Source organism: Phaenicophaeus curvirostris, chromosome 1 (genome assembly GCF_032191515.1).
Source record: "Phaenicophaeus curvirostris isolate KB17595 chromosome 1, BPBGC_Pcur_1.0, whole genome shotgun sequence".
Taxonomy (NCBI): domain Eukaryota; kingdom Metazoa; phylum Chordata; class Aves; order Cuculiformes; family Cuculidae; genus Phaenicophaeus; species Phaenicophaeus curvirostris.
The window spans coordinates 145,816,293-145,842,311 of NC_091392.1; the positions used below are offsets into that span (position 1 = coordinate 145,816,293).

The window sequence follows — 26,019 nt, forward strand, 5'->3', positions numbered from 1 at the left end:
CATCCCTTTGGATGAATAAACAGCGCTTCATGTCAATGAATCAATGTTTGGACCACTTTGGCTGGCAATCATCTCCCCTCCTTCCTTACACATTTGGGTCCGGTCTTGGCTAGATGCCTCTGTCCCCTTTGCAGCCCGGGAAGGGAGAGCAGAGACCCAGGGAGGAGGCAGCCCCCCTCCTGCCCCAAGGGTGCCCAAGGCATCTCCTGGTGGTACCCACCACTCTCCATGGACTGATAGAGGAACCTGGACAGCAGGCTCAGGCCAGACAACTAAAGCTAAGTGAGACTTCATTTGCTTTTAGCACCAGCCAGACTCCCTGAAGATGGAGGCTATTGGGTGCCTAGAAGAGCTGGGCCTGTTTAACAGCCCTGGTAAAGAGTATAAGCAGTAGAGGCAGGAAAATATCCCCAAACAGCAGTCGTAAACTGGATAGTTTTATGAGAAAAAAGTGACCATTTGGAAATACACATTAAACCATTGGCCGGTAAACATGTGTTTTGTTTTTTTTTTCTACTAGAGGGTTTTTCTGTGGTTTTGCAAATACAAAACCTGTTTAAGCAAAAAAAAAAACCTGTTTAAGTTTGGTGTTGCCTGCAGTGATTAAATTCATGCTCGTCATCATTTTTAAATGTCGATGTCACCACCACCATAATCAAATATGTAAAATGAGTCAGGCTAACTTAGATTGGTGGATTAAGAAAGCATCGTAGTTTCCAAGCACAGATTAGACAGGTAGATAAATTTAAAATAGAAATATATTGCAATGTGTGGTAAAGGGAATGCACAGTAGAATAATTTTTAAAACCCCAAAATATAAAGTAATATAAAATAATATATAGAAATGCAAGATTTATGATTTTTAAAAGGTTCTCAAGATTCTTCCTCAACAAAATCAACATAATCAAATTGCTCACTGGTAATGTTTCCTTCCCTTGGGCGCAGCCCAACTGCACCCAGAACAGGAACGGGGTAGGCACGTACTGCATCATGACTGAACAGAAAAGATGTTTTGAACTTCTCCTCCACTGGAGATCCACATTCCTCAGAACTGGTTTACCATGAGGACCCATCAATGTGCCAGTCTGACCTCTCCAGCCCACGTCTCTCCTACAGACTCCATTCACGCCTCTGTTTGCCACCGGTGACTCAGGGCAGGTGTCAGAGACAATATTGTCAATCTCAACTGCTAAACCCAGAAATCAAGTGCTGCAAAAATAACCTGAAAATACAAGAACATTATGAATCCAGCTTGCCTGCAGGTTTTTTAACTCCTTATGCATCACATATGACGGCAAAAAGAGCGAGTCTAACTGAATTGCTGAAGTATGGCCATAGTGACATTTAAGAATGCCAATCACATTAACAATTACATTTGGAGACCAGCAATTTCACTCTGTGCTCCACCCAAGAAACTGGAACAGTACTGTTTGCAGTCATGATTATTCTTAGCCAGGTTGCCATGGAACAAAGCCTGGTTAATCCTAATGGACTGATTCAGGAACAATCTCTCTTTCTAATCTTACTGCCTAATTCTTTATCACTCCCATTAGGTTAGTATTTATCCAAGATGTAAAAGCAGCAAGATTTTCAAGGAGTCGTTATTCCACTATGTTGAGCGGTAGCAGTACAGTCTTTTTACTAAGAATAATAAAGGATGTTTTTGTCTGTCTCTGAAGCAGGCAGAGTGAAGACATTTTCCTTCCAGAACCAGATTAAATCTCCATTGAATTTTCCTTGAATTCATAGGATTCAGTAGACATGAATTCATAGGTCCCTTTGGGCCCTGGAAATTTTAAGCATTCACTCAGTGATACCCTCTCATTTGCAACCAAACAAATATTTCAGAGAATGTGCATATGATAAGATAGATGGACTGTTAAAATAAGTTTGTGTTCTTGTTTCCAGCTTCACAGCCACCTTGTTTCTATCACCAAGCACTAGTCTGACCTTTTCTACTGACCAGTAGCAATACATAACATTAACTACAAATACAACCCTCCTGGAAACTAGGCAGGAATTGGTACCCCTCAGTGAATGTAGGCAGCAGAGCAGGAGCCTGTGATAGATGGCCCCATGCTGCAAACAATTTCATGGAGTAAAATCTCATGCTATGGCCAGTCACTTAGTTCCTCCAGGCTGTCTTTTACAAGTGTATTGCAGGACTCTCAAGGTAGCTAACGCGTATATCGCGACATAGCTCTTAAGAGCAAGGTGTGTGCACTTATATGTGTATGCGTGTGTAACTGCCATGGGAGATGTGAATTCCTCATGGGGCTTTCGAGAATTGATATTGCAGGAGTTAGATCATGGTCAGGTAGTGGAAAGGAGATACTAGGGAAAAGAAGGCCATTCATGTTTGTAATTTGCCTCATACACAGATGCATACACAAAGACCTCCTTGAATAAATCACTGGAAAAAATCATGCAAGCTTCCTGTGCACAGAGCGAAGCTTGTGGTGATTAAAGCCGCAGCAATATTTCCTTTAAAAGAAATAGCATCATAAGATCACTGCAGACACCACAACTCTGTTGTCCACTCAAGATCATGGGGAACAACGTAATTTAATTTTAATTTACCTCCTCACTGGAATAAATTCGAGAAAGATATTAAAACCAGCCCTGACAATAGAGGTATTCAAACTGAATGAGTGTTTTGATGAAACAGATGGTAAATGTAATTAACTTCGGCATTTTCACCCATAAAGAACATAGTTTTAACTCAATTAGCTGGCCTTTTTCTTTTTTAATTAAACAAGCCCACTTGCATCTAATCAGCAAACACTTTATATCCAAACAATAAAATAGCCAGTTTTAAGAAATCTGGAGAGGATATAGCCCAGGCTGGCAGCCCTCAGGGGCTCCAGCGCCTGCTTTCTCTTTACTGAGCAGTTGGCAGCAGCCTGGCCAGGGAGAGGCAGGGGGCTGCAGCCCCCAGCTGCCTTTGCATCCTGGGAGCCCTCCTTTCTGCTGGGATCATATCTGTTTGTTTATATTAAGTGTCAAGAATGCATCCTGCAGCTGCTGCAAAACCCTGTAAACTACGCTGTGCAAACCAGCAGTGGTGGCTTCATCTTCTGTGTCATTTATCAGCAAAACTGGAATCTTCAGCTATTTGGACATAAGCATGCCGACATAAACCAGAGTAGATGATTTCAGTTCTGTTGTAAATGCAGAGGCATTTGAACCCTTTCTTGCTGCTTCAAAAACACAATGAAGACTACGCCAGCGGTCCCGCCTAACATCATTTATCACACTTACTTTGTCAGTTTGTCTTGCAAGAGGAGATCATTACTCAAAAGCAGCATTTGCTTCCAAGTATAGTGACTGCATTTGGTGACCATTTTTAAGGTCACTACAGCTTTACCTGGGTTTTCAGTGGGAATTTAAATTTCAAAGGATTTCTCACTGACAGGTTCAAACGCTCAAATTGTGAAAGTCTTCTGACTTCTTTCTCCTGATATTTTACGAAACACCTTAGTATGGATGTGCACTAGAGAAGTCTGAAAGCGAGAGAATTAAGGATTTCCGATAGGTTTTTTTACTGCAAATAAAGCAGGAAGGTTTCAGATTCCCGTGGCCAAAGCAGTGCGCTTGTGTTTCTCCCTAATTTCAACCGTATTATAACCATGTCAAGGCCAAGCCGGTCATTTGGCTTATCCAGTTTCATCATAGCCTTGAGTAATGAGTGCAGCAAGAAAAAAAGCTGGAGCTGGCCCAGACCACAGCAAGTCAACATAAAATAAATAAGGACAGAAGTTTCAGGCCTTGTTTGTATTGTAAACTGCGTTTGCCTTGGGAAGTCAAGTAGTGCATGGCCTCATTTAGGCTAAATTCCTGGGGATTTCAAGGGCAAATTTGACTGAAAATGAGCAGGCTGCATCTAAAGGCAACACCTTGGAGTACAGTCATTGTCTTGCTGCTCAGCAATAGCAAATGAAGCACTGTCAATGCTGGAAACAGCCTAAAACAGGGTAAGTCAGGCTGGCAGTGCCACTGTCTTGCACGCAGATTTCCTACAGCAGTGGCAGCCACTCCTGGATTCTGTTTTCAGGTTTCCTTCTTGAAAGCTTCCCCATTGCTGCTGAGACTTGGGGAAGCTTAACTTGGGTCAAAATTTGGTGTCTCGTGTATCTTTTCATCTCACTGGTTCCCTCCTGTGCTCTTCTGTGTGACTGCGTATCACTCACCACCCTCCCCTGCGTGCACTTTGGACAAGAAGCTGTGCTGGGATGTTTGGCAAAACATCCAGCTTATGGACTTATGGCCCTGCTTTTCTCTCTCAGCTCCTGGCAGTCAACAGGTTTGAGATTCCAAGCCCTCTCATCAGTCAGAGGCTGCATCTCTGTTGTGTGCACCAGCCTCTGTGGACTGTACTAAAATCCTCTTTGCATTTAGAGCTTATCCTCAGCACGGTTCCTCTGCACAGCCGGCTGGCATTAGGGGGTTTCAGCTGCAGCCCAACTCTTCAGTACCACGATGGGAAAGGCAGGCTTCCTCTGTAATTTGCTTACAGTTTTTTCTTATCAAGATAAGAGGAGTAATAAGCAAGAGAAGAATCACAGAATCATAGAATAACCAGGTTGGAAGAGACCCACCGGATCATCGAGTCCAACCATTCCTATCAAACACTAAACCATGCCCCTTAGCACCTCGTCCACCCATCCCTTAAACACCTCCAGGGAAGGTGAATCAACCACCTCCCTGGGCAGCCTGTTCCAGTTCCCAATGACCCTTTCTGTGAAGAATTTTTTCCTAATGTCCAGCCTAAACCTCCCCTGGCGGAGCTTGAGGCCATTCCCTCTTGTCTTGTCCCCTATCACTTGGGAGAAGAGGCCAGCACTCTCCTCTCCACAACCTAGAGAGCAATGAGGTCTCCCCTCAGCCTCCTCTTCTCCAGGCTAAACAACCCCAGCTCTCTCAGCCGCTCCTCATAAGGCCTGTTCTCCAGCCCACTCACCAGCTTCGTTGCTCTTCTCTGGACTCGCTCCAGAGCCTCAACATCCTTCTTGTGGTGAGGGGCCCAGAACTGAACACAGGATTTGAGATGCAGCATCATCAATGCCAAGTACAGGGGCAGAATAACCTCCCTGGACCTGCTGGTCACGCCATTTCTGATCCAAGCCAAGATGCCATTGGCCTTCTTGGCCACCTGGGCACACTGCTGGCTCATCTTCAGTCGACTGTCAACCAACACCCCCAGGTCCCTCTCCTCCAGGCAGCTTTCTAGACAGACTTCTCCTAGTCTGTAGCACTGCATAGGGTTGTTGTGCCCCAAGTGCAGGACCCGGCATTTGGCCTTGTTAAACCTCATGCCATTGGACTCAGCCCAGCAGTCCAGCCTGTTCAGATCCCTTTGCAGAGCCTCCCGACCCTCCAGCAGATCGACACTTCCACCCAGCTTAGTGTCACCTGCAAACTTGCTAAGGGTGCACTCGATGCCTTCATCCAGGTCATTGATGAAGACATTGAACAGGGCTGGACCCAGCACTGAGCCCTGGGGAACCCCACTTGTCACTGGCCTCCAGCTGGATTTCACACCATTTCCCACCACTCTCTGGGCCTGGCCAGCCAACCAGTTTTCCACCCAGGAGAGTGTGCGCCTGTCCAGGCCAGAGGCTGACAGTTTCTCAAGCAGAAAAGAGTGATTATTTTTTGGAGATTACATAAACATTTAAAACATCCTTGTAAATAATGCACGAGCCATGGGAATGGGATAACTGCCTAGCAGGGAGGAGTGTCAAAGAATAAACAGTGCTTTATAAGAGAAGACTCTGGGTACAGCTAGGAAATCAGTCCTAGCAGGGCTAAAAACAATTCATCATAATAAGGAGAAAAGCCCAGAGCTATTTCTGAACCCATCGTTGATGTATTTTTACTTTATATTAGCGTACTTAACCTGTTAAAAAGCTATGCCTTAAAGCTGATCTACTGATAACTTGCTCTGGAGCTCCCTCTGATGGATAACTTTACCAAAACCGGGTCGGGACAGCAGCGATCTATAAAGAAAATTGCCCTTGGTGTACCAGGAAATCAAGATCTTTGTGGTGGAATAGTTGTCATGTGTGCAAGACCACAACACTGTTCTCCTTCCCTATACATCTGTCATTTATTTTTGTCTCTGTAGATACTACAGCTCTTCTTAGAAGAGCTTAAAGAAAGAGCAGACTGAGTAAAGAGGCAAAGGGACCAACAGCCCCACTGGGGCATGTTTAGGCTCTGTAAATGATGGCATGTGACACTGACGGGCTGTGTGTCTGGGTGTAACCCATGCCCGGGCAATGCATCCTCCTTCAAGATGAAGAATGCGGGATGCTGGATGCAGGATGCAGAGCAGCTGCTGCCATGCCGCTGCCTATGCCCTGCTTGCCTTCTGTGCCTCTTCATCCCCAGTGGGGCTGTATGAGGAAGCTGTCCCTGACTCCCACCAGACACCTCCTAAATTAACTGGAACCTGCCATGCGCCCTTTTCATCAGGTGTCAGGGGGACCAAGTCCCTCATGAGAACTAGCATCCGTGATACAGACTTTCTCAAAGTTGTTTAAAGAAAGCTTTGCCAGCTTTTCCATTCTGGTCAGAGGCTGTGCAAAAAATTTTTATCATGTCACCGTGATGTCTCTGATCCTGACCCACATGCTCTCAAACCAGACTGTTACACAACATATAGAAGTACCATGCATCCAAGCTGCTCCTTCACCTGTAGGGCAACAGCATCTCCCGTTCATCTTCCCTCCGTGTCTTTTCTGTAGAGCCCCGAGTTGTTCACCACAGCAATTAAGCCATGTAAGCTGTCCCACCACATCTCAGTTATTCCAACAGTGTTGCTCTGTGATCACACACAGCTCTAGTTCCTCTAGATCATTGGTGAAGCTGGAGGCATTTGTGCATATCCTTACACTTGACATATAGGCCTTCTGTCACTATTTTATTCTCCCTGAGGTGTCTCTTGATCCCATGATCCACACATCCTTCATTTTCCACTCCTTTCCTGTGTTTCATTCACTTAATTGCAGGCTGCTATCTCTCTCACCCATCATTCTTTGTTTAAAACTCTCCTCATTTGGTTTACCAGCCCATTTGGCAAAGATGCTGTTCTTCCCCTATATTGTCAGGCAGATCGCATTTCTCCCCAACAGCCCTCAATCCTCATGCAGGGTCTCTGAGTCATAAAAGCTAAATTCCTCCTCCATCACTCCCTGAGAGTCCTTGAGCCCCAAACAGGGGGGACTGTCATACAAGTCAAACCCTTGTCTACAACACCAGCTTCATAATTTGGTGTTGACCTACAGGATCTGTATGTGCTTCTGCAAGTCATTGCCCTTCACTGGCAGGAAGAAGACCATGACCTGGGCTGCCCATTTCCATTATCCATTATATTTTGAAAGCTGCTTGTTTTATTTTCACTCTAGTTCCTTATCTTTATTGTTTAAAAAGCTGAAAAGGCACGTAGGGACTATGCTTAAGGAGTTATCCAAACAGTGTCTGTGAACATTTGACTATTCCCAACTAGAAGTATATAGCATGGATGCTGTAACTAATGAACTCTTAGGCTGCTACAAAATCAGGATGGCAGGTACCTGTTAAAGGTATCTTTATTCTTAATACGAGTATTTTATATTCTCCACTAGGTTTAAAGAATTTTTTTTTTTCTTTCAAAAGGCAGGAGGCCTCACTTAGGTCTGAAAATTACTTAGGAGTTGCTTTTCCTCAATATGCTTAAAATTCTACAGCTGTGCATGGAGGGAAAATAAGGAATTAAATTAAATACTGAGTGTACAAAGAGAAAACAACGTTTTTTAAAATTTTCTCTTACAATACTGGAGGAAGCCAGTGGGAATCATTGTCTGCTTCTACACTGAGGTTCATTTAAACTCTGGTTTGAGGTTTTGGGTTTCAGAAGGTTGTGTTAAGAGTAAATATTAGTATAAGTGTCTGAGACAGGGGATATAAAACCAAAAATATCTGTTTATGATACCTATACAAACCTCCTTTGCAGTCAAGGATCATCTAGGTACAATCATTGAACCATTAAGATTGGAAAAGTCCTCTAAAATCATCAAGTCCAATCAACACAACACCAACAGGCCTACACAAATGAGAGCTACCCTGCAGCTTCAACAGAACAGCGTCAGCCACTATGCCAAGGTTCCTAGCTCAGCTAAAGAAACACTATGTGCAGAGATGTCATTTTTCCATTTTGCTGGGGGTTATCAGCTGTGGCTTTGGCACTTTTTCATGAGACATAAGAAGAATCATGCCTGGAGCATTCAGTAAGACATAGACTAAAAGGGTAGAAGGCAGTGAAAGACCAACCCAGCAGATATTTGAAAGGCAAGAAGTAGACGTGAGAAAATAATACAACTGGGTTGTCAGGACATCGCTGCTGAGCAACTTACCAGCATGTCTGTGATTCAGGGTGCAGTTCCAGAGTAATTATAAGCACATTTGAGCTCACTGTCCCTTCTGGCCTTGGCCCTCTACCTTCAGGAGAAATGTCCCTCTCAGACTCATTTCCATTGCATCAGCACTTGTGCCTGCAAGGCAAGTCAGATCAACAGACTAACTCCACAGCACAAGAAAATCCAGGAAGTTTCCAGTAGATTCCATAAGCTGATCTGCATCATCACAAGGCTGTACGACAGCAAAGTCTATGGAGGACAAATGGTAAGAATGCAGTGTGAAGGCAAGAGAGAGGCCAGGAGTATCCACAGAAAGGCTGCAGTTATATTGATCTGATATGATCATGAAATGACGTGGTCAGTTCTTTGTGAAGTGGAGATGGCAGCGCTTCCCTGGTGGGGAAGGAAAAAAAAAAGAAGAAAAAAAAAAGACCTATTATTTTTGATTGTACAGCTCAGAAGAAATACCTGGTCAAGTATGTCAGACAATAATAAGCAGAAAATTACTTTGATTTGGCTTCTACTAACTAAGCTAAAAATTGATCGTTCTTTTAAAGGCTCTTTCTCAGAATTTGGGATTGTGAAGTACACACAATTCTTATTTTAAAACATGACTGTTGAATCCTAAATGCTCTTCAGGTTTTAATAAACACCATCTTTTTCCACAATTAACTTGCTCATTAATAGAAGAACAATCAATACCATTAACATTATATAAACATTTGGATTCTAGTGGTTACATTCCACATTATTTTTTTAATCCAGAGCTTTAGCAGCATACTGATACACCTAGACAGATATTTAGATACTCTTAGGTAAGCTGAAAGATCAAATATTTATTACTGAAAGTAGTAATTCTTGCAAGAATCTCTCCTCAAATATTAAAAAAGTTCATGACAGAAACAGCCTTTGCTGAAAAACATCTCTGAGTTCTCTGCAGAAAACTACTTTTAATTTAATTGAATGCTAGTGAAAACACACTTTTAAAACATTACTGGATATCCCATACAATTATTAACCTGGTTTTTTGCAATAAAAAGATGGGGATAAGTTTGTATAGCACATATGGCTACAGGTAATTTAGCTGAAAAACAACATCCTCTTTATTCTTACTTCCCACTCTGTGCTTTCCATCAAGCGTTCTCTATGAAAAGGACCCAAACCATTGGCATCCTTTCTCATTCCACGTCGAAAGTAAGCAACAAAAATGTTCTTATGTGCTTATACTTCAGAAGTGCAATTATTTGAGCAAAGCTTACTTAATTTAAGATTCTTCAGAACAGATCGTAACAGCATTACAGCAGGAAACAGTACAGCTCCTTCCTCTCTTCTCCTCTTAAAAATATGTAAGTATGAGAGTAGCAATAGTTGTGGTGACCTCAGTGCACTCATGTAAGATACAACTGAACTGTTCTACAACACTAAATGAGTCATGACAAAAAATAACCTCTAAAGTAAAAGACTCTTAATCCATGAGCAAACCTGAAGTATTTATATTTTCTATATTTTCTCCTTCTAGAATTTCATGAGACTAAGCAAACAACATGTCACTATACAAAGAGAAATTTTAAGTATATAAAACCTGCTATATCCCCTCCCAAGATTATTCTTAAGCATGATGGAAAAAAATAAGGATATTTATAAAAAATCCAAGATGACTGTACTCACCTGTGTTGTTTAAATGAGATTCCTTTCCTGCTCCACTCCAACCAGAGCTGTACACTTCCTCTCTACCTTAATATATCACAGTTCCAATTCTTTCTATAATACCAAGGTAATTATTTCCCAGCTGCATGCATTACCTGTGAGCCATTGCATACCCTGTATAGACTGTAATACTGTATTTGGAACTCATTGTCTACCACATTTCTCAGCAGACAAAGACTTTTTTTGTGGGCAGGAAATAAGATTTGAAGTTGTCTTCTCTATACCTAAGGCATGCAACTACATTTTTCTCAGGCAGGAGCAGCCCACAGGGTTCAGAGAGGGACATAACTGCAGTTATCTAAAATACCTGTACCATTAAGTAATCTTCTTTTGTTTAGTGCAGTCACTATCTCCTGACCTGATGGTGTTGTTTGTTAACCAAACCACCTCCAAAGGAAACCTGAAGGTAGAACCATACCGTACTGACCCCAAACAGTCCCTGTGCTAAATAACAGGAATGAGAAACTGTAGCACGCAACACTGAAAGTTTTGATAAAACACCCCAGTGATTTCATACACAGTGGAGTTCCTGGAAAACGCAGACATCTGTATTTGCTTCATACTCTAACATATGAAATAAAAGCAGCAACAATTTCAACCAAAGTTATTTCAGATTATCCAAGGACTACATTATAACACTAGGCATGTTTCAAGCAAGCAAATTCTTTCACTGCTAAGTTGTGAACTACTTCACCTGCATTTCTTTCTTATGTCAAAAATGAATGTTCACTGCCCTTAAAGAATATTCATCCTTCTCCTCAGCATCAGTAACAAGGTCATCTAAAAGGGAAACAACAAATCCACAATCTCCTGTCTACTGGTGTCCTCTGAGAAATAGTTAAATCAGTTCAGATTCCAGCAGATCCTCCTACAAAACTTAAAGATCTCAAGCTAGCACTGTGTTTGGGAATGGTGGAAAAATATACTTAGTTTGGACAAAAAAAATAGATACCAGGTGGTACGGAGCAGTAAGAAATATCTGACAGTAGCAAGACATCAAACTGTAAAGGTGACTTCCCTTCCAAATTCAAACAAGTCCTTCCTTGATTTCTTCCTTTAACCAAATGACTGTGCCAAAAAAAAAAAAAAAAGTAATTCCAGATTTCTAGTCTGGACCCGGTGAAAGGAAAAAAAGGGCACAGGACTTCAGGCTTTGGTTCTGTGTGAGAGAACCCTGCAAGAAAGTCTTCTCTTAACAGGCAGCATTACCCAAGTAAAGAGCTCCAAACGCTTTTTCTCATCCTTGTAGAAATCCTCTTGAAACACAAAACAGGTGAGGCACAGGCTTCAATTAAATCAGTCTGAAGCTCTTTGACAGGAGCTTACACATGGAGATTTTTTATTATTATTTAACACCATCACCTTCATATTCTAAGCCAATATTTACAACTCCAGCTGAGTTATAAAGTACTTACGGTTTTTGAACAGATGATATGCAATTAGTACAAAAGCAAGCATGCTAGATAACAGGGCACAAATTCCTGTTTTCCATGTTTTCCCTCACTTACACCTGATGTGTTTTTCTGAAGCAGATAAGAAATTTAGACTAACTTTGCTTTCATAGGCTGATGACTGGAAAGCTGAAGTATTGAGTGCAGAACTCCAGGATAATTTTGCAACTCCTGTTGCCAAAGATACTTAAAAGACAAAATGTTGAACATGAAGTGTTTTGCTCTTGATTTAGAAAAAGAAGAAAAATGGTCAGCGCCAGGTTGGGTTTCTTTTTATTGTTAAAACATTAAAGCATAACATTTCACCAAATACAAGAAATGTAGGGGGTTTCTAACATTACAAACATCTGAATCATCAGGAAAAACTGTTGAGCTATACATAGTCTGATGTTATTCCATCAATTTAATGTACATTAGTACATGCTTAAAACATGGCCAAAATACAGAATCACAAAGTAAGTACCTTGATGCTTGTAAATCTGAGACAAGTCAGTCAGACCACTGAGTGCAGTAAGTTTCCGACAAACTACATACTCAATTACAACTTCAGGGCAGAATTAACTCCAGAAGAATGGGGAGTTTCTCATGCCTGGCTCATTCACATACCCCATTTTGTGAGATTTTCATAACTGATCTCCCAAATTTGATAAATTTGAGAATTCTCAAAGAATTTGATAAAAACATTTTGAAAAATACGACACTTAACAAATGTGGAAAAACATTCATTCTTCACAGAAATATATGGATCACTTGCCACTCCAGTCCTTAATTGCCTGCATGTTTTACAAATCTTTACAAAACTAATTTGTATCCATTTTGGTTTCAAAAACATAGTACATCTGAAAAATAAAGTATGACTCTACTGATGAGTAGAATACAAAGACATGAACACGCATTTAAAATTGACTTTAGAAAGTAAATCATTTCAGTAATACAGCTATAAAACAAGTTAAACATAGTACGATAAACCATGCATCTTCTGACTTGTCAGATCAGCTAAACTACTCGGTTAACATACAGGAACACTTCTGAACATTTCTGTAAATTCAGCTTTTCTAGCACAAGGGAAAAAACAGATTAAATTTGTTCTTCAAGTGGTTCGAGGCTGTCAAAATGTTTTTTAGGTGTATCATCACTATGACGGTTTTGGCAATGGGTTAAATGTTTCTTAAAGCCTCGGGGGAAATTTGATTCAAAATTACAACGTGGACATTTCAACAAACTTTGACCATGAGCAGCAACGTGGTTTTTAAGAAGAGACTCCAAAAGAAATGCTTTGCCACATATTTTACACTTGTACGGGCTTTGAACATTATGCTTGTTAACTAAATGGTGCAAGACAGCACCTTTTTTCATTGCACGACAGCAACAAATTTTACAATAATACTTTCCCTTGCCACGCTTCATGTATTTTGCTATTTCTTCCTCAGAGATGAAAGCCTCTTTCTCTTCAGTAAACTGCAGCACACACTGCGGCTGCATGGGAGTAGTTGCATCTATTTTGCTCTCTTTGCCATAATCAGATGATTCCATATCATACTGCTCTTGGTCACTATTAGACTCTTGCTCCTTTATCTCCATCGAGTCCATCTCCGGTTTTCCACACTCAGTGCTATTTAGTTCAGAATCCGAGTTCTCCTGGTTTTCCTTCTTGGGCTTCTTTTTTGGGCATGAATATAATATGTCTTCTGGTGATTCTTTGGCTAATATTGATTGTTCATCCTGTGAGAATAAATCATCCAGTGGTTTCTGATCATCTAAACTGTGAGAAAGAAAGTCACTCTCACCAGACTCACTAGGTGTCTGCGGCTCAGAGGAAAAACCTGGAAGAGATTTGTGAGGCTCGGAAAACAGGATGTTCTTCTGGATTTCAGAAGGTACAGTAGTTTCGGCATGTCTCTGGACATCAGAGGATAAAGCAGCAGTGGACTTCTGCATCTCAGAAAATAAAGCATGCTTTTGAATGTCAGGGGAAACAGCAGATTTCTGGGAGTCAGTAAAAACAGCTTGTTTGGGGGTCTCGGGAGACACAGAAGGAATAGGTTTCTGGGACTCAGTAAAAACGCCATGTTTCTGAATTTCAGAAGAAGCAGACTTCTGAGACTCCAGAAAGGAAGAAGGCTCCTGAACTTTAGAGGAAATGGGAGCAAGTTTCTGGGCTTCAGAAAATAGTCCATGCTTCTGCACTTCAGAAGAAATAAGAGCCGATTTCTGGGCTTCAGAACACAGGGTATGTTTTTGGCCTTCAGTAGAAAGAGCAGAAGCAGGTATCTGATTCTGGGGCTCAGAAAAGACAGCACGTTTCTGGACATCAGTAGAAACAGTAGGATTAGATTTACGAGACTCTGGGAACAGAGCTCTTTTCCGAGGTTCAGGGAAATGAGCCCGTTTCTGAACCTCAGATGAAGCAGCAGAGGTGGATTTCTGAGTTTCAGAATAATACATAGATTTCCGGGACTCAGAGAGTTTCCAAGATTCGGGAGATACCGAAGCACCAGGCTTACGGACCTCAGGAAAGAAAGAGGGCTTCCAAGAGTCAGAGGAAACAGTGTGACTAGATTTTCGAAGCTCGGGAGAAACAGGGGGAGAATGCTTCCACGTGTCAGGGGACAGAACAGGTTTCCAGCCTTCAGGGTAAACAGATGAGATGGGTTTCCATGGCTCAGAAGAAACAAGAGTAGACTTCTGGGATTCAGAAAAGGACGTAGATTTCCATGAGTCAGAAACAAATCGCCTAGGTTCTGGCGACACAACGGGGCCAGGCCTTCGGGGTTCAGGGGCAGATCTCCGAGATTCTACAGACACGGACATGGCAGGCTTTGGAGCCCAGGGAGAAACTGTGGAAGACTTCTGCACTTCGTGAGGTGTTGATCTCCAGGGCTCAGGGGAAACCGTCGGACCAGGTCTCCACGACTCTGGTGAAACTGCTGGAGCAGGCCTCTGGTTTTCAGGAGAAGAAGCAGAAGCAGGCCGACGCATTTGAGAAGGATGCCTCCGGGGCTCAGGAGACCCAGCTGGGCCATACCTTCGTGGTTCAGGGGATACTGCTGGAGTAGGTTTCTTTGGCTCCGGTGACACAGCTGGGGAGTATCTGCGGGGCTCTGGAGACACAGCAGGAGAATGGCGACGGGGCTCTGGGGATACAGCAGGGGAATGCCGACGGGGTTCTGGAGATATTGCTGGGGAATGCCGACGGGGCTCTGGAGACACAGCCGGGGCTGGCTTCTGTGGGTCAGGGGACACAGCAGGAGATGGCTTCTGTGGGTCTGGGGACACAGCAGGGGATGGCTTCTGTGGGTCTGGGGACACAGCAGGGGATGTCTTTTTTGAGTCTGGGGATACTGCTGAGGCTAACTTCTCTGGATCTGGAGAAGCAGCCTGGGCTGACTTTTCTGGATCTGGGGACGTGGCCTGGAGTGACTTCTCTGACTCTGAGGAAGTCGCCTGAGCAGACTTCTGGGGCTCTGGTGATGCTGATGATTTCTGAAGCTTGGGGGAAGCAACAGGTTCAGATTTGGAGAGTTCAGGAGAAAGCATAGGTTTCTGTGCCTCCGATGTGATGCCTTTTTTGGAGGAATCTGAATCTCCTTCTACCTGTTCTTTCCGCTCCTCATTCCACTTCTCAGGTGCTGCGTGTTGTGCTGTGATGTGATAATATACATTGCAGTACATCTTGCTGGTAAAGAAACACTTGTGGCAGTGAAACAGTTTTGCACTTTTTTGATAAAATATAAGTTTACCCAAACCAGCAGCATCCATCTCATCACAATACTCTGGGTGTATGGTACCCATATGAATTTGTATGTTTTCATAGTCTGTTCCTCTGAAGTTGCAGTGATCGCACTCTAAGCGCTCTGTAGTTTTACGTAGTATCTGCATCATGTCCATTTTTCTATGGTCAGTAACAGTTTACACAGCACTGCACCTTTTAAAGAGCAAGCTTCAGTTCCTGCAGTAAAGGAAAAAAGATCTGAATAGTTAACTGTCCATGTTAATCCCAATTCTTTACCATTTCTAAATAACCACACCTGCTTTTTAGCCCGGCATTTTAAAAAGCACTTCCTCTGCACAGATACCAACTACTTCATAAAAAAATCCAAATATAGGTCTCTCCAGCTTCTACAAATCATTTTACATCAGTAGAACCTGAAAAACAAATACCAGGCCTTCCTTCAAGCAAATGATAATAAGAAAGAACTCAGGTGATGAAGAGCTAAGTTTGCTTCATTTAATAAATGTGACTTGCTTTCTCAGTTGCCTTTTGTTCCAGGAATGGAAGTGTTTTTATTTACGCTACTTATGTAAACTGAAACCAAAAAGTACTCTGAAGCAGTGCCACTGAAATAAAGCCATTTCAAAACAGCATCTTCATCATAAATTTCAAAACAAATGAGCTGGTTTTGACAAAGACAAAACACATTTCCAGAAGTAAAAAGCAGCCTAAAGCCTAGGTTCTGTTTCAGTCTGTTAAACACTGGTTTTCTTTCACTAATTATATGAAAAAAAGCTGCTGCTCATGAAGACATTATTCATTATGAGAAGATTTTTTTCCATTCCATCATTTCATCTGCTGTCCTAATAACAAAAATATAACAAACCCAGCGCTGCCTCTTTTTTCCTGTTGTAGTTGACAGCCCTCTGTATTCAAACCATTGTTTGCCTCACTCCCAAAAGGAAGGTGGAAATTTCTCAAAATTACTGGTTTTGCAAGACCTTAAAAAACCAAAATAAAACATAAACACAGCATCTGAAATGCAAATAATTTTTAATGATTTTGCTAGATTCAACTATTTCCAACAGAATTTACCAGGATCAGCTACTACAGTAAGCAGAAAACAAAGTCTAACCATATCCTGTAGGTCATTTTCATGTCAGTGTGGGAGGTATCTCTACAGTGAAAAGGAATATTTGCACACTTATGTGAATTGCATAAGTTTTTTTTCTTGTAGGTTCAAATTAAACATACATTACATAATTACTATGCTTAGCTATCAACCTGATTTTGGTGGTCTTGTAAAACACTGTTTCAAAACATACAAAGGCTTTGTGTCATTTTAAAATTAATTTTCCTGCCTAAACATATATTAGACTAATCTAAAAAATATGCATTCAAACCAAGTCTCCTTAATGTATTCCTAAAGCATTTTTACCCTGGTTTCTTATGGAAATGAGGCCTACACAAGCCCACTGCACTACAGTTTATGCCAATCAAACTGGACAAAGCAATCCAGTCTCATTTTAAATTTCTACGAGTTTAATGAAAACCAAGAACTGAGCAGTGAACAAAAGAAATGCCTGCACTGAGGCTAAGGCTGAATATCTCACTTAACAGTTACTGGCTCTGTTTAGCCTGTAATCAGTATGTGAGTGATCAGTATGCAAATAGCCTTAAAACTTACAGAACAAGCACTGTCTGAATCAGCTTGTAATGAGGGAAAAAGAGGAGTTAAAAATACAACAGTGAGCTGCTTTGGTTTGAGGGAGGGATAGAATAAAAGTAAATTAGCAGCACTGCTAAAGGGTGACATGGGTACATAAAAAAAAAACAACCAAAAAAAACCCCCACCAATCACCCAAAAACAAGAAAGGGAGATTGACTGAGGGACAGAGGGCACAAATGCCTAAGAAACAGAGGTTCACTAGCTCAGCTGCTCGTGGAACAACTTCTTTACACACACAATGCATAAGCATTTCATATTAAGTCACAGGAATAGATAGATTTCCAATCAGGAAGTATGGAACTTTGGAGCCTATGTTGTTTCACAGAACTATCAGCAGCTATACAAAAGATACCTCAAAATATAGTCCACACCACAGTTGGCGTTAGCTGCAAAACACTTACCAACATCTTATAACAAACTTCATATTCCTGTAAAAGATTGAAACAAACCAAAAAGACAACACTAGCGGTCTGTATCTCTGCAACTCAAAGATAACAAACAACTCGTCCATTGAAAAAAACCTAAGCCAGCCACATTTTAAGACTCAAAAAGACCCAGAAATCTTTTTGAATTAGGGTTTACTTTTTTACTGGGCAGGCTGGGGTAATGGTAGAAAAGGAAGATTTCCATTTGAAAGCAAAAATTTCTGAATTGATCATATAAGCTAATGAAAAAGAATTTATTTTTTTTACCAAATCACAGCAGAACATAATTAGGACAGTACTACACTGATCACATTTTCACAACTGAAGAGGAATTTGTTACTTTCAAAATTGGTGGTAATCCTGATGGACCACTTTCCCTCCTCTGGAAAAACAAACAAACAAACAAAAGCCTTTCCAAACTATATTTTTCACAGCTTACAACAAAGTTTACCAGAGAATCTCTTCAACACTCCCTCCTTTAATTTTCCTCCTCTTTACACAACACCTAACTGTTGCCCTTTCTGGATTTTTCCGCTATCCACTTCTCTCAACTACTCTTCACCTTACCTTCCAGCCTTTCCTTTAACTCAGTCCTATCTTACTTTACAATGGCAGTTTCCACCATCTTTCCCAATGCAACAGTAAGAAAAGGTCTCTGGCTCCCTTCCACATATTATCCAAGTTGCTGCTACGCTTTTTTGACCAGAATGTTACTCTGGAACTGTAAAGTTACAAACACTTCCTGATTTTCATCTCCAGACATTCAAAGGTTGACATTCAAGCCTTTGACATAAGAAATAACATTAAAAACTTGGGGGTACTTTCTCTCACACTGCCATCACTCATAATTTTTAACTCTATAAATCGACTATGCAGTAGCTGGCAATCTACTGAAACTGCCACTTTCGTCAAAATCTCCACTGAACGGGCGCATACTCCTGAGCAAGACAACTCTTTGGTATTGTAGCACCTTAGGCTATGACTCCATGGAATAATAAATCTAGTTTTAGAATAGTTACTGTGAGACCAGTAACAAACCTGAGCAGTGCTGAGCCACTATTAACTCATGCTGTCAACTTAAATTTGTTGAAACACTTCAGAAGGACTAAAGTCCAAAGTGTTGCTGGTTCATTTAGCACATTTCCAAGTAGGTAGTCTCTTAAGATTTTCCTGTCAATCCCTCCTGATCTCTCCCCACTGCCTCTAGGTAGCTGTGATTGCTGCCCTCCTCTACACTCACGTTTGTCACCCAGATAACTGCCTGCTTCATATTTCTCATTGCCATCAACTCCATCAACTCCTGAACTTTTTTGTGCTGTATCCTTCTTTGCCTGGTTGGGTGAAAGTTTAAGGAGCAGCACATCACTGTTTCCTAAACCACCCTACAGCAGCAGAGCCCACCAGGCTAGAAACCATGTGCTCAATAACCAGGTCACAGAATCATAGAATCCCTAGGTTAGAAAAGACATTTGAGATCATCAAATCCAACCGTACCTGCCCACTACTAAATCATATCCCTAAGCACTTCATCTACTTGTCTTTTAAACACCTTCAGGGATGGGGACCCTGGGCAGTCCATTCCAGTACTTGATAACCCTTTCAGTGAAAAAGTTATTCCTAATGCCCAATCTGAACCTTCCCTGGTGCAGCTTGAGGCCATTCCCTCTTGTCCTATCACCTACCACTTGGGTGAAGAGACCAACACCCACCTCTCTACAACCTCCTTTCAGGTAGCTGTAGACAGTGATAATATCTCCCCTCAGCCTCTCCACCAGGCTACACAACCCCAGTTCCCTCAGCTGCTCCTCGTTCGACTTGTTCTCCAGCCCCCTCACCAGCTTTGTCGCTCTTCTCTGGACAAGCTCCAGAGCCTCAACACCCTTCTTGTAGTGAGGGGCCCAGAACCGAACACAGTATTCAGGGTGTGGTCTCACCAGTGCCGAGTACAGGGACAGAATAACCTTCCTGGACCTGCTGGCCATGCTGTTTCTGATACAGACAAAGATGCTGTTGGCCTTCTTGGTCACCTGGGCAAACTGCTGACTTCTGTTCAACTGGCTGCCAACCAACAACCCCAGGTCCTTCTCCACCAGGCAGCTTTCCAGCCACTCTTCCCAAAGCCTGTAGTGCTGCAAGGGGTTGTTGTGTCCCAAGTGCAGGACATGCATGGCTTTGGACCTGCACAAACCATGCTTAGCAGCATCTTTTTGGCAACACTCAAACATGGACCACTTTCCCTCTGTATAAATGTTTTATTACAGACACCAAAGGGACCTTGCTCTGCAATGCTCCAACTCAGACCCATAAAAAGGGTATGTAAAATAACTGGTGGTGTCAAACTGGCAGGGTGCTCTGCATGCACTGAAAGAACTTAACCAAATACTAAATCCAAACATCATTCTAGTCGTTTGAAGCCTTTTGAGGGGAAAGTACAAATTTCAGGATGAAAACCAAGTTGTCACAAGAGACAGGACTCCCAAGAAACAGAGAAGGGAGATGGCCATTAGAATCTCTCTCAAGCCTGCTTGAAGACTCCTAGGAGAAAAGGACAAGCTGCCATATGGTCAAGTACAGACAGCTGCTGTGCAGGCCTCAGGCCGCTTTGTTTTTTTGAACACTCTGCCAGATCCTATCTCTTTTGTAAAAGGGACACTTCAGCATTGTCCCTACTCAGTCTCACCGTTAAGGGATGTGCCATGCCACAGTGGCTACAGCCCAGTCTGTGTAGCACGCCACTTTAGGGCTACAAAGCACACCATATTCTTTAATTGCTATTTCTGTGTCTCCTCCTATTATTCTCACTTTTCACAGCTGCAACTGAAAAAACAAATACAGATACAGCCAAAACGAACTAATCATCTTTTCTGAAAACACACTACAATTGAAGCAGAAGCCTGAAGCCCAGCATTTATGCTTGTCTTGTGTCCGCATCCGGTCCCCACTTCAAGACTAAGTACTAAGATTCAACTACAGTTCTGGAATTTGCAATACTAAATTTTAGCTTAAGGCAGCCAAGACTCACTCAGACTCTTCATCAGACAAAGATTTCCACTGAAATCCACCTGAACAAGTAAATGTTTCTGTCTACAAGTTTACTATATCCACAGATATCCAGCACTGTAACCAACTCACCCCTCGGCTTGACTAAAGGTTTTTGCTGACCTGAAGTGACATTGATCAGTGTCCCTCACTCAGGTTAAAATCTGCTTGAAGGGACCGAGAAATCTCAGCAGTGGGAATCAGTCCTTTTTGCTGCTCCATCAGCCACCTTTCCCCCATCTCCCCTTTCTTTCACGCCTATCTAGAACATGCATACAAAGGTTCCAAACACCAGCTCTCTCCTCTCTCCATAGAGACAACTGAAGATCCTTACACCAATTCCTGTCCCCTACACTGCAGTTCTGGAAATAATCTCCCCTACCACACAAAGAACAAAAAACCAGCAGGGTAAAAGGAACAGTAATGAGGACTCATAAGTACCTGAGAAAAAGAACAACCATCACTACCTTCCTTGCTTGGTTCTCAGCATCTGAGAAGCCAGGTATGACTTGGCAGAAAGAGAAAGTACGATAACTACAGATTCTGAAGGTGGCTATGTATATTGCAGGGCAACCACAGAGTGCTGCATTAGCAATCTCTGTTCAGCTCACATTAGACTAAACAGTAGGAGTGGCTTAAGCTAATGCACAGAGCAGACAGACCCGTCTGGAATCTTCACAGGCAGTATATATGGCCACTTCACAGCCAGTTCCTGGACTTGGTATCCCATTATCCATGAGGAACCCACTAAAGATTAAGCTATACTTCCCACTTTTGACAATGGTAGAAAAAAAATGTGCAGGAGATGCTGTGTATAAGTAAGAATCTACCATTTCGGGTTACTTTTAACACATTTTACATTAACTGTTGCAACATTTAATACCTCCCCCTGCACTCTTCCTCAACAAGGGATAAGCTGTGATTGTCATGAGGTAGTGCCAGAGGGAAGCAATGAAGGGCTCAGCTGCTTGGGAGCACAGAAAATTACGGTTACTTTTACTATGACACTTAGAATTTCAGAACACAGCAACAAATAGTCTGTCATATTCTTCAAAGCCAGACTGTTCTGGTTCTCACTGGTAGAAAGATCTATACCTTTTTTCCTCTTGATAAAGAACCAAGCCTAGTGAGACACAAGCAGAGAATGAAGACATTCAATACACATCAATGATGCCAGCACAGCTGGTAAAGCCCTCAAGAAGAAAGTCTTCTGTTTAACACGATTCCCTGTGTCTACATTGGATTCCCTACATCTGCTGTGAGCTAAGACCTAAAAACAATGCTGCTGCCTTCCACACAACCTTCAAATCACAGGCAGCACCCCAGCGGGAAACAGGCCCAAGAACCTCTTGCTTAACTTCAAGACCTCATTCTGCCTATCATTATGTTCATCAAGCAAATTCAAAGTCAGCCTGTATGCCTGTGAATGCTCCCCTTACTATGATAATCCTCCAACCTTTATGAAGCACCACACATCACAACTCTACTCCGATCAGCACAATCACTGCACAGGAAGGACAGTTGTTCATTTTCATCAGCTCTGGAAGTTTCTTGCAGGCAAACAGCTCGACTATTTCCTTTATCAGCGAAGAGGGCTGATGGTAAAGTTTGCTGCAGCACCAGAAAGCTAGATACAGCTGCATCACTGCCTCTACTAGCAGCAGCAGATCCAGACTATTGCTGTGTTTAAGCAAAAGGAAAAGTGACATGTTCTTGAAATGCCCATAAGTAGGTGGCAGGCTGGTGGCAACATGATACTTCTATTGAAGCTTCATCCCTGTGTTGTGACTGTCAAAAGAAATGGAAGATGCACAAAAACATCCCCACAGCACGGCATATCAGGCACTTGACAACGTTAACGGCAGGTAGGAGGGTCAGATTGAAGATACCATGAACAGGACACGCAGCACCATGCTCCTGATAATCCAGCAGCATCCATAGGAATCTGATGGCATCCTTACAACCAAACTCCCATCTATTTGGTCCAAGTTCCATCAGCAATGATTGCTGAGCCACTTCTTTAAAATTAAACCCTTAAAGAAGGCACAAACACCCTGACCTGACCGGCCACTGAAACGGTGAGATATGCTGTAAGGACACCTGAGACACCAGATCCAGGCAGCAAACAACTGTATTATGTGGTTCCACGCTTCCAGGAAGGGTTCAGTCAGAGTACAGTTAAAAAGTGACAATAACTGATGCACATGCAGATTATTTAAAAAATACCAAAGGGACAGAACTGCAGCTGTCTTGTAAAATTTCCACCTTTTGCTAAAAGAATGACAAACGTCTACACAGCAACATTAGTTCTTAATGCAAGATCTAACAAGAGTATAAACTGCAGAGTAACATCTAGATACCTGTGACAGATTCAGGGTAGGAAAAACTAAGGCCATGTACCTCCAAGAGGGCTTTCTGACTCAAACTGAACAGCTCCAGAAATGTTATTTCTGCAGTGCTGAACCTGAGCTAATGAAGTGCCACTGCACCCACCAGAGCCCACAATCTGCAGTCAGGAACCGCGACTTAAGGTTATGAATCTCACTGGCACCAGGCTAAGAATCCCATGACAGCAAATGAGGTTCAAGGGGAGCTTACAGCAGAGCAAAATTAAATACAAAGTGTCTGTATTCCTCACTCATAAAACAACTCAGTACAAGTCAAGCTTCCAACTATCTCTCTTCCTTCCAGCAGTGCTGAGCTGTTACCAACTCCCCTCCGCACAGTCAAATCCTTCTAAGACCTGCACCAGCTACTACAGGTGACTTCTCTAGGCTCCAAAAAGCAAGTGCAGTTAAAACAAACGAACCTCCTTCAGTGCAGAAATCAGGTCTAAAAAGCAACTAATAGTGGATTTGCTTCATCCATTCCTAATGACGTCAGGATGCAATGCAGTGACACGTTTTGAGCCCTTCAGTTTGCACCTGCTTCATCCATCTCAAAGGTGATGCAGTACCTCCTCCCTGTTATCCTGTTACGAGTGAAGAGCACAGTCCCATTGGGAACAAACACGTCCCATGCAAAAACTCTCCTTCCCGAGGCATCTCGCATTACTCCCCTAGCAGGACCCCCGAACTCGGGGTGTGCTCCACCGGTTCCCCCCTCTGCCGGCCTCTGCTTTGATTTTTCTTCGGGGAGGGGGTGCCCAGTGGACGCTGCCGCTCATCTCGAGACAAACGGGGCGGGGGGTGTGTGTGTTCGCTCCTCCCGGGGCAAGCGGGGGGAAGCTCATCCCGGGAGAAAGGGGAGGGGCATTTCTCCCGGGGCAAAGGGGGCGCTCATCCCGGGGCAGAGAAGAGCCGATCATTCCAGGAGAAGGGGAGGAAGAGGAGGGGCACTTATCCCGGGGAAAGGGGTTCGCTCCTCCCGGGACAAAGCGAGGAGTGGGGGAGGCTGATCCTCCCGGAGGGAAGGAGGGCGCTTACCCCAGGGCAAAGGGGAGCTGCTCATGCCAGGGAAACGGGTTCGCTTCACCGGGGCAAAGGAGGCGCCGCTCACCCCGAAGGTAAACGGCGGGGCGTTCATCCCGGGAGAAGGGGGGATCCTTTCTCCCGGGGCAAAGGGGCCGCTCATCCCGAGGGACACGGGGCGTTTCTCCTGCGGCAAAGGGAAGCTGTGGAGCTGCTCATCCTGAGGAAACGGGGTCGTTGCTCATCCCGGGGGGCAAGCCCGCCGCTTACCGCGGGGCACTGGGGGCCGCTCCCGCCCGGGAAAGCCGCTGCCCCTCCGCCCATTCATTCCCACAGCACCGCCGCCGCCGGCTCGGTCCCCCCCCGCCCCGCCCCGGCGCCGCCGGACAAGGGGAGGCGCAGGCCCCGCGCGCAGCGGCCGCTCGGTGCGCGGCGGGAGCGGAGGGGCTGGGGTGGGAGGGAAGCGCCCGCACTCACCGCGGCGGCGGCGGCGGCAGCGACAGGCAGGCCGGCAGCGCTGTTAAGAGGAGAAGGAGAGGGAGAAGGAGGAGGAGGGGGAGGAGAAGGAGGGGAAGGGGAACGGGGGAGCGGGGCGGGGGGCTGCGGGAGGAGGCGCGGCCGGATGGCGCCGCTCCCCCGGGCCCCGCGCGACGCCCAACCGGAAACGCCGCCGGCGGCCGCGGCCCCGCCCCCCCCCGCTCTGTGCGCGTGCGCCGGGATCGGCGCGGGGGAGGGCCGAGTGGAGGGGGAGAAGGAGAAAGGAGAAGGAGGGAGAAAGGAGGGAGAAAGGAGGAGGAGAAGAGGGAGAGAGAAAGGAGGAGGGAGAGAGAAAGGAGGAGGGAGAGGGAGAAAGGAGGAGAAGAAGAGGGAGAGAGAAAGGATGAGGGAGAGGGAGAAAGGGGGAGAAGAAGAGGGAGAGAGAAAGGATGAGGGAGAGGGAGAAAGGAGGAGAAGAAGAGGGAGAGAGAAAGGATGAGGGAGAGGGAGAAAGGAGGAGAAGAAGAGGGAGAGAGAAAGGATGAGGGAGAGGGAGAAAGGAGGAGAAGAAGAGGGAGAGAGGATGAGGGAGAGGGAGAAAGGAGGAGAAGAAGAGGGAGAGAGAAAGGATGAGGGAGAGGGAGAAGGAGGGAAAAGGAGAAGGGAGGAGGGAAAGGGGAGACGGAGAAGGGAGGAGAAAAGAGAAGGGGGAGTAAGAAAGGAAGGAGGAGGAGAGAGAAGGAAAAGATAAAGGGGAGGGAGAGGGGAGGAAGGGGAGAAGCAAAAAAAGGAAGGAGGGGGAGGGAGAAGGAGTAGGGAAGAGAAAGAAGGAGAGAGGAGGAAGGAAGGAGAAAGGAAGAAAGAGAAGGAGGGAGAGGGGAGGAGAAAGAAAGAGAATGAGAAAGGAGGAGGAGTGAAGGAATAGAGGAGCAGCTGAGGGGGCTGAGGTTGTTTAGCCTGGAGAAGGGGAGGCTGAGGAGAGACCTCATTGCTCTCTACAACTACCTGAAAGGAGGTTGTAGAGAGGAGGGAGCTGGCCTCTTCTCCCAAGTGACAGAGGACAGGACGAGAGGGAATGGCCTCAAGCTCCGCCAGGGTAGCTTCAGACTGGACATCAGGAAAAACTATTTCATGGAAAGGGTCATTGGGCACTGGAACAAGCTGCCCAGGGAGGTGTTTGATTCACCTTTCCTGGAGGTGTTTAAGGGACGGGTGGATGAGGTGCTGAGGGGCATGGTTTAGTGTTTGATAGGAATGGTTGTACTCGATGATCCTGTGGGTGTTTTCCAACTTAGTGATTCTGTGTGATTCTGTGAATGAAGGAGATCCAACTAGCCTTTTCTGGCTGCTGTCACCTCAGACCTTTAGTATCCCAGCAACAGATTAACTGCCCCTTCTTTATTATTGACTGTTAGAAACTGAATTGATTCAATAATGATCCCTTTCCCAAGAGCATTTCCTAGCCAGAGATCTCTACCTGAGAAGCAGGCACAAGTTAAGCCCTGCAAACTGGTGGGTTGATGTGAGCAGACTTTGGTACATTAAATTCACCCGGCTGGAGAATTGAGACTTTGGTCATCCGTGTAAATGTCAGATCATAGAATCGTAAAATGTCTTGAGTTGGAAGGGACCTACAAAGATCATCAAGTCCAACTCCTATCCCTGCATAG

The 26,019-nt window shown here is 44.0% G+C and overlaps 2 protein-coding genes across 3 annotated transcripts in view; one reads left to right on the forward strand and one right to left on the reverse strand.

Moving 5' to 3' along the window:
• The first annotated feature begins 647 nt into the window (after positions 1–647).
• The window catches only part of RASA3 (RAS p21 protein activator 3), a 270,506-nt gene continuing 245,134 nt past the window's right edge, over positions 648–26,019 (forward strand). Inside the window, exon 1 of the mRNA XM_069877484.1 lies at positions 648–653. The gene's annotated coding sequence lies outside the window, so the exon portion shown is untranslated. The remainder of the gene's footprint in view (positions 654–26,019) is intronic.
• CHAMP1 (chromosome alignment maintaining phosphoprotein 1) lies at positions 11,815–24,444 on the reverse strand. 2 transcript variants are annotated; one of them, XM_069877418.1, is made up of 2 exons: positions 24,350–24,444; positions 11,815–15,506 (listed from the first exon to the last, which is right to left on the reverse strand). In XM_069877418.1, the coding sequence occupies exon 2, from the start codon at positions 15,443–15,445 to the stop codon at positions 12,635–12,637; it is 2,811 nt and encodes a 936-aa protein (XP_069733519.1). In that variant the 5' UTR covers positions 15,446–15,506; positions 24,350–24,444; the 3' UTR covers positions 11,815–12,634. The 2 variants fall into 2 exon arrangements, with proteins under 2 accessions (XP_069733519.1, XP_069733525.1); XM_069877424.1 differs by lacking the exon at positions 24,350–24,444 and adding an exon at positions 23,272–23,291.

Coding starts and splice junctions, on each gene's coding strand:
- CHAMP1 (XM_069877418.1), bottom strand. CDS start 15,445: ATGGACATGATGCAGATACTACGTAAAACTACAGAGCGCTTAGAGTGC.